This window comes from Daktulosphaira vitifoliae, unplaced genomic scaffold (assembly GCF_025091365.1).
Source record: "Daktulosphaira vitifoliae isolate Bord-2020 unplaced genomic scaffold, ASM2509136v1 Scaffold_5, whole genome shotgun sequence".
NCBI classification, from domain to species: Eukaryota; Metazoa; Arthropoda; class Insecta; order Hemiptera; family Phylloxeridae; genus Daktulosphaira; species Daktulosphaira vitifoliae.
In genome coordinates this window covers 14130903-14153133 of record NW_026099576.1, presented here as the reverse complement: position 1 = coordinate 14153133, position 22231 = coordinate 14130903, and the positions used below count along the sequence as shown (strand labels likewise).

The 22231-nt window shown below is 24.9% G+C and overlaps 1 protein-coding gene across 1 annotated transcript; it reads left to right on the top strand.

Annotated features, from left to right (window-relative positions):
* Positions 1-1401: 1401 nt before the first annotated feature.
* Positions 1402-13311, top strand: LOC126907110 (astakine-like). The gene is made up of 3 exons (XM_050688180.1): positions 1402-2294; positions 12279-12422; positions 12823-13311. The coding sequence occupies exons 2-3, from the start codon at positions 12287-12289 to the stop codon at positions 13083-13085; spliced, it is 399 nt and encodes a 132-aa protein (XP_050544137.1). The 5' UTR covers positions 1402-2294; positions 12279-12286; the 3' UTR covers positions 13086-13311.
* Positions 13312-22231: the final 8920 nt, after the last annotated feature.

Here is a 22231-nt window from a genome sequence, read left to right as displayed (position 1 = left end):
ATGTAATGATTTAAACTACAATTATTGTAGTTTAGTTCGTTTTTACATGAACCAATTTCTAAGGATTATCATATAAGTATCCATAAAATTAAAATGTTATTTAAGAATGGTGTAATGGACAAATAAGATAATATAGGTCAAGTGCTTAAGATGCTTCCTTCAAAGTATGAGGTTGAATATCTGTTTAACTTAGAGAACATATATTCATTAACGACTTCTTTTAAAAATTAAAGCATAATATGCTAAAAATGAATATTTTCGAAGTATTTTTGGAATAATCAGAAAAATCTTGTTCACATTTATTTGCTTTTTTAATTATCATTTTTGGTATTGCAAAATTAATTTTTCCTTAACCTAAAATTTTTTATTTTAAAAATATACATAGTGCAACAGATCGAATTGACAACTCTTACAACTTTTTATACAATTAAAATTTAACTGTAAGTTTTTTTTTAAATAATTTTTACATTCTTACATTACGTTAAAGTTATAAATTTTACTGTTTGTTTTTAATAATAAAAACCTAATTTGTGTTTTTTTCAATTTTAAAATAGCCATTTTTTAGCCTATTTCTTACAAAATATGTTGAGGAGTTGATAATAATTTTAGAATGAGTAATTATCAAGTTACAAGAATTTTATATATAAAGTGATTATAGAACACGGATGTAGTATTCATTATAAATATACACTTGTACGAGCTGTACCCACTCACACTACATACCTACCTATGTATTTAAATGTTTGTAACTCAATTAGTAATTATCCTAACATTGCTATCGACCCATTCAATTTTTTCGTAAGAAAATAATTAAAAAATAGCTATATTGTAATTTTGAAAAAAATGTAAAAATATGTTCAAGATTAAAAATTATTTATAAAAAAAAAAGTTTACCGATTCAAAAGTTTATCTTATGGAGTTCACTATATAATTTTTTAATTTTAAGGGACTTCTTTGCCTGCTGGACTATCTACTTAGCCCCCGCAGTTTTCCCTGTTAAATTAATACAAGCAACAATTACAAGTTTATAGAATAAATAGAAACATAAAGTAACTTTTCTGAGCTATTTAGATACTTTGACCATTTAAATTTATTAATATTTTAATAATAGAGTTAAAGAAATACAAGAGTTTAAGTGTAAAATTTACATATTATGTTTATGTATTATGAGCATTAGATAAACCGGTTTGATAACGATCTGTTTACAAACTATCTTCGAGAAAATTTGAACATGATTAGTCATTTAGAACCACATAATACATCCTACTGAAAAGGTTATCAGGGGAAATCCTCAGTAGTATTCGGGGGTCAATCAAGGACAATCAAGAAACAAACTGCTGCTGTCATTATTTTTTTTATTACGGAAGACAACGTCGGTCTACAGTGTATGATTTAGCACACGATTTCACATACTGTAATACTATTGTGTAACAGTTACCAAAAAAAGCTAATAAATATTAACGTACTGTTCGAAATGTTCAAAAAAACTTTGTTACATGGAAGTTCTACCGTTTGTTGATGACCGATAAGACGTTGACTCGTTTCTGTGTGGTTTTTAAGTACGAGGACGAGGTCAATAATCGGGAAATATAAAATATGAATGCAAGTGACAGATCTGAAATAGTCTACAGTGTGGTGGAAGAGCTGCATAGTGCTGTGTTCGCATCCTTTCCAAACGCCTCCTCCAAAGGTGGTCCCACGACTCGGCCACAGCCGTGACTGTTGGTATATATTATAGTCTTGTTTGGTGTTATTACTTATCATGCATAATATTATGCGGTTGTACCGTTCGGCAGACAACTGCCCCAAGACCAAGTAAGTAAACGCCCACGACGGTCTGACATTTCAGTTTTGTGTTAAAGATAAACTATGTAATACTATACTGGTGTTCCGCGTGCCCTGACGTCACTTGAAAATTACTGCGATTAGAAACGTGGGCACCATAAAACTTACAAATACCGTACGGGACACTCGCGATTCGCGTACCCGTGACCTCAGCCAGTCCCCTCCCCGAGGGTGTCAGAGGAGGACTTAATGCTTGCGACCAGTACATCATCATTTATATCTATATAACTTCAGGTGAGACGCGCGTGCCCGATCAATTGTCACGGAACCGTTGTGCCAACCGGTTTTGCACTCATGAATTTTCCTATTAATTAATCAGTTTGATTTTTAAGATTTTTATTTCCAATAACACTCGGTGCCGTTTTTAACGTGAGTCACAAGTTAAGGCCTCAAGTCGATCACCTTTCAACCCGGTGGATAACACTTGGTAGAAATACAAACCAATTTGGGTAAGTTACTTTACTTTATAAATATATTTGTCACACACTAAAACGCCATGACCAAGTATTAAGCAACAAAACAAGGCCGACTATTGTATTGACCGGATGCACAGCAACAGATAAGCGTCAGGGTTTTTTGCTCAATTAAGGGTTAACGACGCTTGGAATGAAAGATTCATTTGTAACATACAACGACAGCTTTAATTCACAGTTTCCTCATCCTTGTCATGACAGCGTAAAGCTCGCTAGTAAAGTGTAATTTTTTTATGGTGTGATAAAAATGTCCAAATGTCACACTGAACAGCACGCAATAAATAAAACTACTTCTCTTTACCAATTTTTTTTTTTTTTTTTTTTAAATTAAACTCAAATAATTAATTTCAATGTGACTGACTTACTTTTCAACACTAAATTAAAATTTTTAAGTTACTAATTAAAAAAAAGTTAGAATAAAATTACGACTGTTCATATGGTTGCGTATATAAAAAATAAGATTTATTGACTGTACCTTATGTTTGTATTATTACACAAACATTTTGTACTTATTATATAAAAATTATATTTAATATTTGTCATAAATGATGGTCTTAACAGTTCTAAATATATATATATATATACGTAATATTTTTTCTAACTAAATAAATATAGTTGTGTAAAAAAATAATTTAAAAAATGATTAAATTTGAAACTTTTATGTTGTAATAAAAGATGCAATATTAAAATAATACAATTGTTGTGTGATAAATCATGTTTAGTTATTGAAAAACATTAATCAATAATTCATTTTAAAATATGGTATACAGTATAAAAAAAACTTAAAGATTAAAAAGAAAATGTTTTATACAATCAATGGACTTTTAATTTTATAAACATTGTCATGTATGATCATAAGTTTAAATTAATAGAAACACTGAAAAATTAAAAAGAAAAATAATATAAGAAAATAAGACTTTTATTATTATTTTATATTTATAACGATTTATTTAGCTACAATTTTAAAAAGTTAACTTTTTTTTTAAATTTTTTTTATGAGTTCATAAAATTTAACCTTAAGGCTATGAATATTTTTACTGCAAAATAAATTTTTTATTTCATGGAATTTTCTTTGAAAGTATTGAAATTAAAAAAATGTTATAGCGTAGTATTTTAGTGTATGTTATCTATAAAATAAAGTTGTTAAATTCTAATTAATTCATATTGTTCATTCTGCGTTATTAAATTTTGATCAATTGTCGCTACCTACTCATTTTTGTTTTGTTTGAATTTATAGTCACGAGATATTCCTAAAATATGAAGATTATAGTAAATCTATTTACATTGTAACAATCTTTTATGTCAAAAATAATGAAACTTAACACTTTTGAATTTTTTGTTTGTTTTAATGATACAAATAACTTGACTTTAGTAATTGATTTTATGGATGTAACAATTAATATTTCGGGTAATGAATGCAATATTTTAAATTTCACTCTAAAATTTAGTGGCTGCAAACATAATTATACAATTTCAATTAGATTAACTTGAACTCTTCTGTTGCAAACAATGTCAATCTAATATTATTACGTCAGTTTACAAATAAATAATTTCTGTAGTGTGAGGCCTTTCTTAATTGAAGAATTAGAAGAGGTAAACCCTTTTATAATTGAGTTTTTGTATAAATCCTGTTTATAAACTTCGATAATTCAATATGATAAGTAAATTTCCAGCACTTCATTTATAAGTCATTTTATATTAAATCACTAACTGTGAAATTCAATTATACAAAAGTACTAATTGTTTTCATCGCGTGTTATCATCATTCGAAACGAAAAAATGTATAATATTAACGATAAAACGTTCAAATAGCTACAATTATCTAGAATTAAAAATTATTACTTAAAAAAATAAAAAAAACATTCGACTGAATTTTAATTTTTGGTTTGCACCACGCGTCCTTGACTGTTTGATCCTCTTCCTATATTCCGGTTACGGTCGTTAGGTCAAATAGTGCGTATGTATGTGTCATCAAATTTTCTGGTTATTTTATCTAGTAATAGGAAGGTCGCGGTTAAGTGAATAATAGACTAAATCAAAATAATCGTAACTAAGAACTAATGCATTTAGCAGAAAAATGACATGCATTACTGTAGTTCGATTGTGTGAGTATTAATCTTAATGATAGCACGTTCAAGGACTAAGGTATTACAAGAATATGTTTGAAATCTCTCACATACGATCCGCATTGTTTTTATGTAAGTAATGGGTTGGTGAAACAAAAGAACTGTTGGCATAATGGCAATAACAATAATTATAACAGGACGCTTTACGCAGATTCGCTCCGGTCGTGAAGAATCTTATTGGAATTATTATTATATATTTTTTTGCCCGAGGTGTACCCTCTAATAATTTTGAAATCTTTTTAAAAAACAACGTAATTATTATTCATTAATGAAATCCTCGACAACAGGGAAAACGATTATTTTATACGTCTTTATAGGCTGCTATTTGTAATGTTTTAAAGATAACGCCGCATCTCTACTATCATCTTCGGTTGTGTAACATATACAAAAACGTTCGATGATTTGCGGTCACCAACTGCACGAATACGGTCTGCCACAAAGTGAATGTGATACTTACAATATTATGAAATTTTTATCGCGGTAGTGAAATACCTATAGAAAGTCAGCGGGTTCCTGGTGCGGCTTAAAATAATTGTTATTGTTTTTAGTAGAATGATTTTATTATAAATACATTACAATTAAAATTACAAAACATTACAATCTGCTGGTATTTTGTTGATATTCTATTTAAAAATCGGGGTAATTAAATTGTAATTAAGTAACGCGTTACCAGTTGCTTCCGCTTAACAAACAGCTTGTTATATTTCATGCGGGCGTTTTTAATCAAGAATACAGTGCTTAATACTTTAGTATATTAATTCAATAATTAAGGTATGATAAATAAATAAAATAGATATTTTACGCAGAGTTTCTTATTTTATTTTAAATAATTCTGGCAGTCAGAAATTGAAATGCTACATTTGGCTCATTATATTTATCTTAAAACGAGTAGTTGTATTAAACATTTTTTGCTTTTTATAATTGACACAAAAATCATTGAACTTTATGCAGAAATTGAGACATCTAACTCAAAAAACCAAGTGAAATCGTTGAGACATCAACTAATACTTATAAAATTTGTTATTAATGAAAAATGACGGAAAATGTTATGAAAATATTTCATATTCAAATGACAAATAATTATATATTTATAAATATATAACTATCAAATAAGGTAGTAATATGGGTGTTCTCGCGTAGGAATAAATACATGACTAAGATGTATTTTGGAATAGTTAGTAATACAATTTCTTTTGTACATCTCCCTCAAGACTAAACATTACAATCTTTAATATTTAATAAAATAATAATAATAGATATTTAATCTTATCTACCTACAGTACTTGTAAAATGTTTACAAAAACTGTTAATAAATATAAAATATTTGTTTACAAAAATTAAATGATAATGCATGTAAAATATAAACTGTTTCAAGTATATAACTACAGTTCCAAGTTTTACGGTAACTTATAAAATGTACATTGTTAAATATGTATAATCTACATATTTAACAACGTCAAATGAAAATTTTAATTAAAAGTTTTATGGGTGATTTCATTTTAAAGTTAATTTTACATTTATGTTGACCCCAACTTGGTGTTTAAAAATCGAATTAAGAAGTAATTTATCTATACTATCATTATTTACTTTGAAGCCTAGTGCTTGTTTATGCCAATAACGAATGATAAATATTTCAATACAGTGATATTGATCACTGTATCGAATCTACCTATTATGTTTGTGTGAATGTTACTTCAACTGTAACCTAGTCGTAAATGAGACGTCGTAAAGTTTACAGACTAATTTCAAATAGAATTTAAAGAGCTTATTTCTCTACAATCCTAATTGTGTATAGAATGAATTATCGTTATTATAAACAGTAGACAGAAGTCAATTATAACAAGATTACTTCGCTTAATCCGCACCATAAAGTTTGTTGATCCGTGTGTGAGGTATATAGAATTGTTACAATTATAGAACAAAAATATATTAAGAATTCCATATTATAGCAGAACTATTGAATAATTTAAATGCTATCATAGCTTTAAAAACCGATATTTTGGAAATGGTTTTTTATTTCTAAATATAATTTAAAAAATAACTTCTTCTAATGATGTGAATTAGATATTTAAACCTCGGGCAATACTTTTTTACGTTCCAATCAATATATAAAGATGATCAAACTTATAGATCGCATGACCTTTTTGATGTGTTAAATAAATTTCGTGAACGGACGCTATGAAAAACGCTAGTTCATCTAATACGAATGAAGAAACTATTGTATTATTTTACATTTTATTCATAAATTTATTTTTCCTTTATATATAATTCAAGTTAAACCAAAAAAAAAATAGTGATCATAATATTTATTATTACGATTCAATTAAGTATTAGTATATAATTTTAAGACATATTTAAAGAACAAAGTTACTACGTGAATACTAACTGGTAATTTAGATAGGAAAAATAACTATTATTAGTGTAGCTATAAAAATTTGTCTTCAAGGTTTAACCCACTCTTTTTATTATAAGCATAAAATTTTTGTTTGGCTCAAAAAGGTTGTTGAACTTGAACGATTTTAACTTTTTATTTATCAGACGTCATATAATTTTTTATCAAGTTCTACATTTCTAAAATTCCTGTAAATATTAATACCTGAGACAAGTGTAATTCTATGTTTTCTTAGGAATTATACATTAAACATTTAGTTTTGCTTGGGAGTTTGATCATTCCAGGGAAGTTAAGCTGATGTTTACAACTACAGAAAATGTATATTGAGTAATAAGTTAGCCAATAAACACACTTTGAGTCGCTGCTAAGTGACGTATGCGAATCATCTGGACTTCTTTTAAAGTCTATACACGTTAAGTAAAAAAAAATATTAGTCCTACGCATATACTTCACAATATATTCCATTTAATAATGGGTTTTCGCAATAAGCTTATTTTTACCTACGATGTATTTGTATGAAAATAAAGATGTTTTTCTATGTGCTTCATGGCCGTGGGAGCGTTTTGAATCAAACATACTTTGTTATTTGTATAATAAATTGAGTAGTGTCTTGAGTTATGCTAACTCATTACATATATTTTTTGCAAAACTATTTTTGAGACCTTCCAAATAGTTTACTTATAAATAATTTTGTATTAGTTTTTTAGAATAAAAAAAATATTAACAAAAATACATTTAATATTTTTGTGTTTAATTTTTGGTTAATAGTTTTTTTAAAGAATTCACCAATAATGATCACTTATAATCTTTATGGTTTGTAATTTATTTTTAATACTGCCCATAATGCTAAAATTATTGAATAGTACAAAAAATATTTTAATCCTTTAATAATGTCTTGAACTTTTAACTAATTAGAAAATATGTATTTTTGCATAACTAACATTAAGTTGTTTTTGAGATTTTAAATATGTTAAAAAAAATACACGTCCGCATACTTGAATGTATGAGTAATCAATAGAATAAAATATGTGCCACTCTATGAATTTTAATAATTTTTTTTTTACGTATTAAATAACATCATAGTCTACATTTACGTATGTTACATCTTTCGCGTAAAATTAATTTTTATAAGAAATTTTCAGTGGCATATTTTAAGGGGGTGGTCAATTCTAAGACTCTTAAAGTAGCATTCATATTTTTGAAATATATATTTTAATAATACCCTTTTTTGGTTGTCTCTAATTTTTTTAGAATATTTTAGCAAAAATATATTCTTTATCAAAATATCATTGTTAAAAAATTGAACTCCCACAATAGGGTTTTAAAGACGCTTCTAGAAATTCTACTAAATTAAGAGATTATTTCCTTTCATACCTTTTGTTCTTGAGCAAAGGAAATTAAAAAAAAATATCTATCTTGTATAAAAAAATAGGTATTAGATTTTTATTAAAATATTTTTTAGTGATTAATCGTATATATTTAATGTGTAGTACATTAAACATGAAAAAATAGTAGATTTTCATTCAATTGTTCATAATTTTGGTTTTAAATATCTACTTATTTTTTCTATGTATCTAGAATCACAAAAAGATCATTCACATATTTAGACTTTGTTAAAATAATAATTAATCCAACATAGTAAGGTTGTGACACACTAAGGTCGCGGAATATAAAGCGCAGCATTGTAAGGATAAGACTTAAAAAATAGTTTTTGCAATTTTTAAATTCACAAAAAGAATTTGATTAATGCCATTTTTTACAATTCGTAATTTTGTGAAATTTTAGGGATTATAATTAATATAAGGGAGGCAATAAACTTGAAACCCAAATAGAGACTTAATTTCCCATGAGAAACAGGACTCCTTGAATATATATAGGCGTGGCCTAGTAAGACGTTCTATCTTGAGTATTCAACAATGACAACAACATTTCGGTGGAAGAAACTGAAGAAATATAATTCGGCAAGGGGTGTGCACAATGGACTTATAGGCCTAAGAACATAACTGCCCATGCACTCAATATTAGAAATAAGTGACTAATTCTTATTATAAAAGTTAATGAATCTGGAAATGTTAAAACTACTGTTATAATTTATAGCAGCTTAAAATGTTCCATTTGATATAATTGATTTTTATATGAAGTGTATAGTTTATGAGCACAGATAATTTAAACGTAATGCCATTTATAAAAATTTAAAATAGCTGTTTGTGACTTTAAAATATTCCACTTCGATAGGGACTGGTACTAAGATAAATAAAATGAGCTTAAAACACTATATTTTTGTAGTTAAAATTAGGATAAGGACATGATGGCTACTTAAACAAATAATCAAGTACTATGTTTTAAAAAGTATCATGTTAAAATTGTATAAAAAAAATTATTATTTTACATTTTAAAGTTTTTAAAACAATACAAGAAAATTTGATGTATATATCTTAATTGCTTATCTAAATTATTTTGGTTATTTTCAAAACCTTTTAATTATTATTTTTTATTTAGGAAGCATTTTTACAAAAGCGATTTCATTATATTTTCAATGTATAATAACAATAGTATATACAGCAGAAAAATAGTTTTTATTTTTATGAAAATAATAATTAATAAGAAATATTTTTAAAGAAAAAAGTCTGTATTTCATTTTTTGTATTAATGCAAATATTTCACTATAATACCAAAAATATAAGCACACTTTTTACTTTTTAAAGGTTTATATAAGATTTTTTTTGGAAAGACAAAATCATATTAAGATTAAATAGTGTCATTTGCTATTCCCTCTTAGTTTCTAAATATGTGTTTTGAAGTTGGAATTTGTAATTCAACTCACTTTATTTGAAAATGTTTCAAAAAATTTTTATTTTACGTTTTACTTATTCATGTTCTATTTTATAGACTAACATTAAAACTTTTAGTTTTTATAAAACTAAGATTATATATATATTAATAACATACTTTCAAATTTTTATTCTATAATGATATTATTTTTTTTCAAAAAAACAAAACAAATGGAATAGTATATTTTGTTCAATTTTACCATACTCACAATTGAGTTATTATAATATTGTGTAATATGAAAATGGATATATGAAATTGTTGATTGTTCCAATAATTATTTATTATGGTAGACGTTTAAGAAATATTAATTATGAAGTTATTAAATTGTAATTTTCAAAAAAACTTTTTAATAGGTTAGGTTAATAAGAGAAATTAAAATAATAAATGTTATTTTAAGATAATCTTTGTGCATAAAGGTTAGAGTTTATAGGCAGTTCTTGCCCACTTCTATAACAACTAAGTTAATCTTAACAACGCGTTTTATACAATTTTTTATTTTTATTGTAATAAGAAATATTTTTTGTTTTAGTTAAATATTTGTCGATATGAATTTATTTGTTTTAATCTTTCTTTTTAAACAATGTAATATACCTACATTTAGGGTTGAAGCGCTCTCTTTGTGTTTTTCTAAAATAAAAAATAAAATAAAATCATTCTCACAGATTGCGTTGAAGTGAAATTTTATTGCGTTTGTTAATATTCCACTTTCATGTCCATTTATCTTATTGCAAAACTAACAATGCTAATGTACAATTACTTTATGTAATTATTATAGTGTAGATCAACTTAGTCTGATTATATCTGTTTGTCAATGAAATTACCAGTTAAAGTTTAATTGTAAAAATAAATTTATATAAATTTTACAGTACTCTTTTTTTTTTTTTTTTTCCGAAATTTTAATAGTGGAGTTACAGATTATACAGAAGGATAAAAAATATATTTGTTGACGACGTATTAGTATTTTTCATTATTATTATTATTATGTATTATTTAATACATAACTTTTAGTACGCCTAATTACTATGATAAATAATATTTATTGTGTTCTTTCATATTTATATAGTTTTAGTTATATTATAATTATCTTACAAAAATTAGAATTAGAATTCGAAACACATTTAATTATTTTTATAATTTAAAACAAATAATAAAAAATATGACTTTAATGTAGTCTAAGAATGTATAAATTATTTAAAAAAGATTAACACAAAATATTTAGTAGATCAAAAGTTAATAAATTTGTCAAAACATTATGGCCCATTCTATTCATTTCGCGAACAAAATTGTTTAAAATAATTTAAGTAAAGTTATATATTTTTAGTAATATTTATATTTTTAATTTTAAGCATAATTTACAAATCTACGGGTTTTACGAAAAACTTTCCGTACATTTTCATCATTTTTTTTACAGTAAAAATACATCTCTAAATTATTAAAAAGTTGTTTGTCAACTTTTTGATAAAAAAAATTAAGTATTTACAGTTATGTAGTATAATATTATACTTAAAATTTACGAATACATTTTATGTTAAATATTATGTACGTAATTTTCTAATAATAGAAGTGCTACAATAAAAGTATTCAATTAAAAAATGATTGACATTAATAAATACAATAAATTTTATGTTACGTTGGGTGATATGTCATTGCAAATATCATTTTAAGATGACCAGTACTAAATAATATGATAACCTTGTAGTGAAAACTTTGTTGTTGTTATTGTCGTTTTTTAAATATTAATTATTCAAATAATATCTAACAGGAATCATTTATGGAACAATAGACTTTACAGTCTGTTTGGCAATAGCATATAGTCCATTTACGGAAAGTTGCATGCTGTTATTTTTACAAAACATACACGATAGTGCAATGAGTGCAAAGATTAGGAAGTAATATTGTGTTGAATTCTATGTGCAAACATTTAATATTACATTTCATAACAATAAAATATTTTTGAAGATTTGATATTTTCTATTGTCATTATCACAATACTTTTTGTATTATTACAGATTGTAATGTCATAAATTGTTTAATGAGTAAATATAGAATTTTAAATTTAATTCTCTACTCCATTCAAGTTTACAAGTTTTATAATGAATTGACCTAATGAAATAAAAGTTTATGGATGAAAACTTGTTAAAATCAATATCTATAATGACAATATCAATATGGACAAATTGTATTTTTTTTATTGCCATAAATTCAGTTTAGTTACAGCCTTGTTCTTTTTAAGCAGTATATTACGTGCTCGTATATTAAGTGTAAGCCGTGTCACAAACGACTAGTATCATTATAACCCACTAGCATCCAATTATTTTTAAAAAAGGGCACTGAAATTTTTATACTTGACTAATATTGTTATTATATATTTTATGTATACCTCCAGGGCAACAACCCTTATTTATAATTCTCAAAAATGCTTTTATTCGCAATATTAAAAATAGTGTGTAATGCATATTAGCACAAAAATCATAGGTCATGTAAAAGATGTTTCAAAAATTTCTTGTGTCTTATTATTTTGAGAATATTCTTGTATAGATGGCTATTTGAGTTGGTTGCACCAAATACTTTTATAAATAATAATAATTATTAATCGATTTTTTTTTTCAGAATTCAAAATGGAAAGTACATCCAAAATGCTATTGGTTGTAATTGCTACATTTGTGGCTGCTGTTTCGACTTATCCTAGCAAACCATCTTTTCTTGGTTGCGTTGGTCCAGATGACTGCGGAGTTGATGAATGCTGCGTAATAGGTATACACATATAATAACTATGAACAAAAAGTTATAAAGAATATTTTTAATGACCATACTAAATTAGATGAACTTGACTAACAAACGTAATTTAATAATCGCATGTAAATGTAAATTATTATTAATTTTCTAGTCAAAAATAAAAAATATTTAAACAGTTTATGACAAATACAAACGTAAAAATGCTTTGTAATTAAAATTTTACTCTTAACAACGTTTTAGAAGTTTCAATGTTTAGTAGTTATCAATCATTTGATTAGATTTTCATTTAGCTACTAGGAAATAAAAATATGATTCTATTTATTACTAAAAAACAGTGAACGTTTTTCCTTTTTATTTAATAAAATATTAAAGAGCTGTTTCTTTAACTTTGTTGACGCAATTGTATTGTTCTTTACAGGTATGAATAGATACAGCGTTCCAACGTGTAAACCATTGGCTAGTGTAGGAGACACATGCCGCCAGTCAGAAGAACCACATAACATTACTGTTTCGTATCCAGATGGGTCTTCTGCCGATATTAGTGCCCACTTCGTTATATGTCCATGCGCTGTAGGTTTGGAGTGTTCTGACCTTACCAGTACTTGTTTGGGACTGGAAGGCGCCGGCAAATTGTTGCTAAGAGAAGATTATACTGACATAGACGATATTAATAGGCTATAAAATTATATACATATTGCAGAGATCTACAGTTAATTATCAGCTATTAAGTATCTATTTAAATCAATGTATACGTAAAAATATGTGTATTGATATAATGTTCAATTATACATTATTTATCGTGTATAGTATTACTTATTAATTAGCATCGTAAAATTATGTACATATATAATTATATTTTATTTATTAAGCTGTTAAATAGATATAAAATTCAATTATTGATTTAATACTTGTTGTTAGTTTATATTTATTATTCCTAAAATTCTCTAAGTTCATATTCTTTAAAAATTCTAGGCGTCTAAAAATATTATTGTATTTAAAATTGATTTGTTGTAATTTAGTTAAAAGTCAATAATACATTTATTCTGAGGAGGTGTTAAAAAACAACAAAAAAAATTTATATATTTATTTAATTATAGTATATAAATATAAAAAGGAAAATGGTTTTACTTAAAAAAAAATATATCGAAAAGAGGTATATTAATAGTATTTATCATAAAAAAATTGTATTGATCCATTCATTTTTCAAAAAGTTATATAAATATAAAGTTAAATGTGTAAAATATAAAATCGAGAATTTTCACACAAAAATAGCATTTAGTAGCCATTTTCACCATGAAGACAAAATAAAGTCCGACATTTTTTTTTTTCATAAAAATATACATTACATTAGCTTTAATTTAAGATATATATAAAAGTGTCAGACTTTCTGGAACATTTTCAAAAGTTAAGTTGAAAAAGTAATTTTTTTGTGAAAAGTTCTCATTTTAAATCCCCCCCTGTGTGCAGGTAAAGGGTCAGATTTATAAAAAAAATATACCAAATGATTGGTAAAAACATCAATCATCTATAAAAAAAATTATATTGATTTGTTCACTTTTGAAAGCTTATGGTAGTTTTAAGTAAAAAAAATTGAAAAATTTTTGAAAATTAGTTATTTTAAAATTTGTAAGTTTTTTGGAGGTTTCCTCCATTTACGGGGAACTAGGGAAATTTTTTCAATTTTTGAGTGTATGTCATCAACTAGTTATGATTTGTAATTTTTTGACGTATCGTTGAAAGAAAACGGTTCGGTGAGAGCTGAAAAAAGTGGTAACACACACACACACAAAAAAAACACATCATAGTAAAATTAATACCTTCTCATCTTCGCATCGAAGCTAATAACGAATTATGGCTAAATAGTTATTGTAAAAACAAACTCAATTTTACTCTATGACAAAACAAGTAGTTTATGAACCTTTTTTCTAGCAAGAAAAAAGGTATAAAAAGTTGCTAACAAATAGCAACTTTTGTTTGCCGTTCACCAGAGAAATAGCCATAAAACTAGAAAATACATTATTTCAATATGAACGTAACGTTACATACGCATCTTTTGGAAACCCAGACAAATTTGAATCGTAATAAATATGGTAATACAAAATTTTAATGTATTTTTTTAAGGTTTTACTAAATACAGAGTGATTGTTTTAACGCTAATCTCTCGATTTTCTGAAATAATAATTATGTTTTTGTTAAAAAATTGCCAAATGTATTTGTAGAAGTACTTAAATCAGTGATATTTTTTGGGCAAAATTAAAGAAATTTATTTTTGTATACTTTTTTAAAAACTTGATCACTTCTCTTAACTTTAAACATGGCTATATAAGTTTACTTAAATTACTCTTTTTTAATTATTACTGTGTTCCATAAATTTTATTACTTATAAAAATATATTAAATATTTTATAATATACTAATTTATTAGTAGATTAAAAAATAAACAGGGTGATATATTTTGGGTAAGGGACACATTTTTTAGAATATTTTAAACATTTAAAATTTTTGTAAAGAAATTATTATCTAATTTCTGAAAAAATAAGTGTCTTACCCAAAATTGATTACCATGTATAAATTTCATAATATATTAAAAGTTAAATTTACAAGCTGATTATTGTCCACTAAAAATTTTAATTAGTCCATTCTCTATGAAATTTTAAGTAATTAATTTTAATTTCCTATTTGTTTTTTAACAGTTGCTCAAAAAACTACCCTCAAAAATTATATTTTTTAAATAATCTTGGTTCTTAACTATAATTTATATGAATAATTGAACTTTATTTAGTTTGTTTTCAAGAAATAATGAAAAAAACGTGGGTAGTATTCATAATAAATCACACTGAGAACTAATTATTATTATTATTATTATACAATTATCATTAATTAATATATTATTATTAATTATTAAAAAATAAAATGTGATTATTTTTTAGTTTTATTCTCTGTTGATTGACAAAGTAAATAAATAAAAAAAATACATGAAAATAACTGTATTAGCCAAGTTACTAGGTAATTATTAATTTATCGTTTTGATTTGCTAAATAATGTAATATTTTGAACATTCGAGTAGTTTAAAAAAATCAATATTTAAATATAAATACGACGTATTATAATCCAGTAAAAATATTGCTCACATTATTGTAGAATAAATAATAAGACGATTTTATAATGAAAGTCATTTTCACTAAATACTTATAAAAATCAACATTGTAATACAATTTTCCTATTGAAGAATATAAAATGCAAATTACTTGAGTTTATAAGTGTAAAAAGTATAAATATTCCTAAAAATTCTATAAAAAATTATTGCGAGAATTATATTTCTCATAAAGAATTTTTCATAACACACTAATTTTTTCATTATACATATTATTATACAGCATCTTCTAAATATTAACTATTTATTATAAAAACTAACTATTTGTTTTTTTATTAAACTTACAAAGCTGTATACTTTAACACTGAAAAATTTAAGATGTATTAGTTTAACGTATTTTATCATAAGTTCACCTGAACTAGTATTGAAATTTTGTCTTTGCTAACTAAGAAAATATATTTTGCAAGACGTAACTATACAATTTTATTTTATTAGACTCTTTAAGGTATTTTCCACTCGATTACACATTATATAACACCATAGGGATAAAAACAATTGTCAAAGTTTCTATGTCAATTATGGTAAGCTGTAAATGTACACTGTAAAAAATCATCTAGAAATTCATTCATGTACATAAATGTAATGTTTTCAATACACACGTTAATATTACCGACAAGTAGTGTAATTTTGACATAAAGGACCAAAAATTCGTACACAGACATTTTTATCATAACTTTTTATCAAAAATTTCTTTTACGATTTATGTGTTAACAAGTTCTAATAAATGCATGTGAAAATTCGGATATTTTTTTTAAGAAAGTATAAACAACGTGGAATCGACCAAGCTATACTAAAGTAAAATTCAAGCATTAATAAATGTTTTGACAGCAGTAAGCCTGTTGGCGATAGGGATATCACGTTGCCATTTATTGTTTCATCACCCGAACCACATATTCGGGGCGTATTTTAAAAGTGCCGACCGAATTCAAAATCAAAGTACAATCGTCGGATGGCAATATATTATAAAACAAACATTAATCACTTACGATTTGTCCACTATTGTCGGCTATAGGCGCCCCAATCAATATCCACATTGTAAAACTTCTAATACAAAATAACATACTTGAAACGATCAACTGACACTTTAATAATAAATTTAACTCGATGAAACAGTGGCTTAACTATTTTTATACTAAACTGAAACTTTGCTGAAAGATTGAATGTGTTCAAAACTTTGTTGCTCAAAAAGTATATGGCTTAAGTAATAAAGTTTTTTAGCAGATTGAAGAAGTTAACGTTTTTGACAATTGATCAAAATTCTAGTACAACGTTCATTAATTATTCGATATCTTGTGAGATGACTATTTTATTAAAATGTAATTTCAATATTTTATTTTGATTTTGAAAGAATTTATTATTTTATCTAAAATATGCAATTCATTTTATTATAATCTTTATTAATGGTCGTTAAATTAATCATATCACTGAGTCTATTTTATGATTACTAGAAACAATATTATTATTAGAATTACTTTGAATTTTTATGTTAGATGACCAGTAATTAAAACCAGTAATTATGGATCTAATAACTCTAATGGTTGATGATTATTTCTCAATTTTCAAACTGGATGCAATTTTTCGAGGCACTTTTAACGATGTTGTTCATATAATCAAATTTAATTGACTTTTTCTATTATAGTAAATCAAAATAAAGTATAAAAATAAAAATTTTGGAAACTATGATTAAAATGATTTAATAGTATTTGTTACTGGTTGGTCTCGTATGAGCATGAGAATGATCAAGTTACTATGTATTTATTGAATATAATGATATAATATAATTTTATCTCGGGGTATGAGTACGAGGGTTTGATGAGAAAACGTAAAATACAGAAAAATAAAGTGATGTAAGAACATTTATTAATATAATAATAGTTTGAAAAAGAAATTATTTTGTTTAATTATCAAACATAAATTATCAATAACGCCACTCGTACCAGTAGTTATCTAAGCTTGTGCTAACTGTGAGTCGTAATTTGAAATTTGTAATTTTTTATAATTTGTTCGTCATTGAACTCATTTATCTTATAATTTAAAATGCCGGGAACACGAGTTTTACGACTCAAAATTTATAAATTTGAGAAAAATCAATTCGGGTCGAAAGCTTATTTTTTATAATAAGCTAAGTACAAAAACTTGTTTTTATATACCATGTAATGATAGGACAACTCTTAAGATCCTGTTTATTTCTTTAAGGAAATTTTCCCAGTAATTTTCTAATGTTGGTATAATGATAATTCTATTTTAACCTGGAACTACATTTTTTATTCTTTGATTTTCACTAAAATTATCTTTAATTAAAATTCATAATTTAAATTAAATTAATCCTGAAGGAATACCATAACATTGATTTAAAAATTTCCATTAGTGTTCACTTTCCGTCAAGTTCCTTGAAAAGACTCATCATAATATCTTTTTTTTGTTTTATAAATTAAAAATGATAATAGATCTAAGTTATATTTTTGTGAATATAAATTTTATTACTGCGAATAATTTAATTTTTCTGTTTTTAATATGTAATCATTCAATAGTTAATGATAATTTTGTTAAATTTGTTATAATTGATAGCTTTATCATAGTAAAAAAATTAGTAAGGTAATTTACTTTTAAGATACATTATGTGTATGTATCTTTACTAATACTTCAAAAAACAACACAATGTTAATTTGAAGCGTAAGAAAGTAATTTTTATACGATCAGATAATTAAAAGAATATTTCAATGTATATGTATAACCTAGTAATCACAAAAAAAATGTTATCAATATTGATAATTTGCTTTTAGTTGTATTTTTTCAAGATATATATTATTCAACAAAACTACTAAATAATTATATTTAATATTTATTCAATAAAAATTGATGCAAGTAATAAGGCTTATTTGTATTAAGATTTGTCTAAGGTCTAGCTAGGTCTTATATAAGTTTACCTAGGACTAGTACAAGCTAAGACTTACTATCCGGACCCACTTTATATGTTCTTTACCAACACAGTTTGATATGCCATAATATTTTCAAGAGAATAAGATAAAATATAATTTATCAGAAGTTATTAGTGTCCTACCCATTTTAATTCATACAAAAAAATATAATTCTATCCTCCCTTTTTTTAGAAATGCTCAGAGATAAAAATAAACAGACCAGTTCTTTACCACTATTCTTTTCCTTAATTCTTAATAATGTCTCAAATACTAAAAGTAGTTGTTATCGATCAGTCTTTTTCTTAATTCGATTATTTTCTTATTTCTTAGTTAGATATGTATGTTACTAAAGTTGATACAATTTTTATCTATAGAAATATATATTCTTTGTGTCAATTAAAGCAACTAGTATATTAAATACTTTTGAAAAAAAAAAACAAAAATTTTATATTATATTTTTTATTATGAAGCTTATCATATAGTTAGAAAATTACCATGTATATTCAAAATTACTGTACAACAATAATGTTTTTATTTAAAAAAAAATATATCGTAATATATTTAAAAAATTTTTCTAGGTGATTAAAAAAAATCATTAGAAATGATATTTCTTAAAATAATAAACGATAATGTGGTTAATTAATTAAAATAATTAATCATATAAAGAATAATGGCATAAAACTCGAAGCATCAATAGTTTTTATATGCTAATAAATCTATATTCAGATAGCTACAACTTAGACAAAATAGCTAAACTTATAATATATTAAAGTAACTAAAGTACATGCTTCCGGTATTTTCTCTAATACTATTAACTGTATCTTGAACATCAATATCGGTATAGTTAAGTAAATATGTATGGCGTAAATTTTCTTTATAAATTATTTAAATGATTAACAAATAATGCAATTCAATGTGGATGTGGAGTTACATGTATCCCTTATTATTTATTTGATGGTTTATTTATTTTTGGATACTAATAAAATCTTTTCATTATGAAATATTATAACCCGTGGTCCATCCATAGTCAATAAATAAATCATAAACTGATATTAAAAATGAAGTTAAAGTAATAATAACATTATTATGTAGTATATACGATAATAATAGTAATAATATATATTGTTGTTTGAGTTAACTTTTTGTAAGATAATCTACTATTAAGTAGACATTAGTTTAAAGTAGACGATAAGATCTTTAATCAAGATAGCTTAATATTTTCTAGGTTCGTTTTAGGATAAGATACATAACATATAAAAATTACCCAATTATAAATAAATATTTTTTACATTATAAGTAATATAAAAACATATCATAATGCGTACGTGACTCTTTTGGATAGGACAACCCCTTTCTTGTAATAAACTTATTGGATTGCCATTAAAAGTTGAAAATATTTATAACTAACCCCTAAATATTTTTTATTATTTATATTTTTATAAAAGAGGGATTAAATGGGAGAATTACCCTCCTCCTATATGACTACACCATTTGACATAATATAATATAAATAATTGAAAAAAATTATTGAAACAAAAAATTATAGTACCACAAAAAATAGTGATTTTTCATGCCAAAATAACATTATTTGTTTAACTTTGAGGGTCATTTGCAAGTAGAAGATAAGGTGTCGAGAAAAAAGTTTTTTATCTTAACTAATAGTATGTGATATAAAATATTGTTTAAAAATATGTTTAAATCTCAGAGTATTTCCGAAATATTTTTAAAAGTTCAAAAAGTTAACTTATTATGCAAAACTATTTTATAAAAAAATAGTTTTAATACATTAAATTTTCAAATAGTTATGATAGTTTCAAAGAAAAAAAAAACCCAGCACAGGGGGGTCGCGGCACAGTGGTGACGTGGCATAGTTGGATCAAATATAATGATATCTGACAGTGATTAAAATCACTATAAAAAAAAAACGCTTCGATGCAAATCTTTAGATAGTGTTTAATTTTAAAAAATTGGTGGATTATTCCAAAAGCTTCATAAACTGCTAGTTCCTTATTAATATCCTGATTAAGATAAAGTATGTCGAATGAAAAAGGGATTATTAAAAAATAATATTTCCCATAAAAAAATTATATTGATCAATACACTTTTCAATAAGTTATAGCATAATAAAGTTAAAAATGTAAAATACAAAATCGAAAATTTTCACACAAAAATAGCATTCGGTAGCCATTTTCACCGTGAAGATAAAATAAAGTCCGAAATTTTTTTTTTTCATGATAAAGTATATTACATTAGCTTTAATTTAAGATATATATAAAAGTATCAGACTTTCCGGAACAATTTCAAAAGTCAAGTTGAAAAAATTAATTTTTTATGAAAAAGTTGTCATTTTAAAACCCCCCCTGTGGGCAAGTAAAGAGTCACATATAAAAAAAAATATACCAAATGAAAGGTTATGATATTATAAATCTATATAAAAAAAATTATATTGATATGTTCAATTTTGAAAAAGTTATGGCACTTTAAAGTAAAAAAAATTGAAAAAATTAGCGATTTTTAAATTTGTAATTTTTTTGGAGGTTTTCCCCATTTACGGGGAACGAGGGAATTTTTTTCAATTTGTGAGGGTAATGTCTTCGACTAGATACGATTTGTGATCTTTTGACGTATCATTGAAAGAAATCGGTTCGGTGAGAGCTGAGAAAAAGTGGTAACAGACACAAAAAAAAAACACAAATAAATAAACACATCTTAGTAAAACCAATACCTTCTCAGCTTCGCATCGAAGCTAAAATTAAATTTTTGTGAAAAAGTTGTCATTTTCAATTCTCCCCTGTGGGCAGGTGAAGGGTCAAATTTACAAAAAAAATATATCAAATAATGGTTAAAAACATCAAGCATCTATATAAAAAAAAATTTATTAATATGTTCAATTTTGAAAAAGTTACGGCAGTTTTTAGTAAAAAAAATTGAAAAAATTTCGAAAATTAGCGATTTTTAAATTTGTAATTTTTTTGGAGGTTTCCCCCATTTACGGGGAACGAGGGAATTTTTTTCAATTTTTGAGGGTAATGTCTTCGACTAGATACGATTTGTGATCTTTTGACGTATCATTGAAAGAAATCGGTTCGGTGAGAGCTGAGAAAAAGTGATAACAGACACAAAAAAAAAAAAAATAATAAATAAACACATCTTAGTAAAACCAATACCTTCTCAGCTTCGTATCGAAGCTATAAGTTTAAAGAAATTTTAAATTTGCCGATTTAAAAAATGACAATTTTTTTGAGATTTCTCCCATTTATGTGTAGTTATTTTTTCAAATTATTGAGGTTAAAATTAGATACAATTTGTGATATTTTGACATATCATTAAAAAACCAGTCCAATGATAGCCGAAAAAAGTAGTGATAGACACAAAAAATAATTATGTAAATCATGGTAAAATTAATACCTTTTCATTGAATCTTAAATATATGTGTATATTATAATAATATTCAAAAAGCACGTTGTTATGGGTCAATCAATAGGACGGACGATTCTTGGATATCTTGAAAATTTATTTATATGTTTCTAATACTTTCTTCTTTAGTAAAGAGAATTTAACTATTTAATTTTAATCAATTTTTTTCATTATTCCGTCAGTATATTTTTAAATGTTTCTGATATTTATAACGTATTTATGATAAGACCCTTGACTATATTATTGATCAAACTGAAGACAATTAGTATGTGAATTTCTATGTACTATGTTTGTTTCTTACATCTTATAATGTGTTTTTGTGCTGCATTAATTATTAAT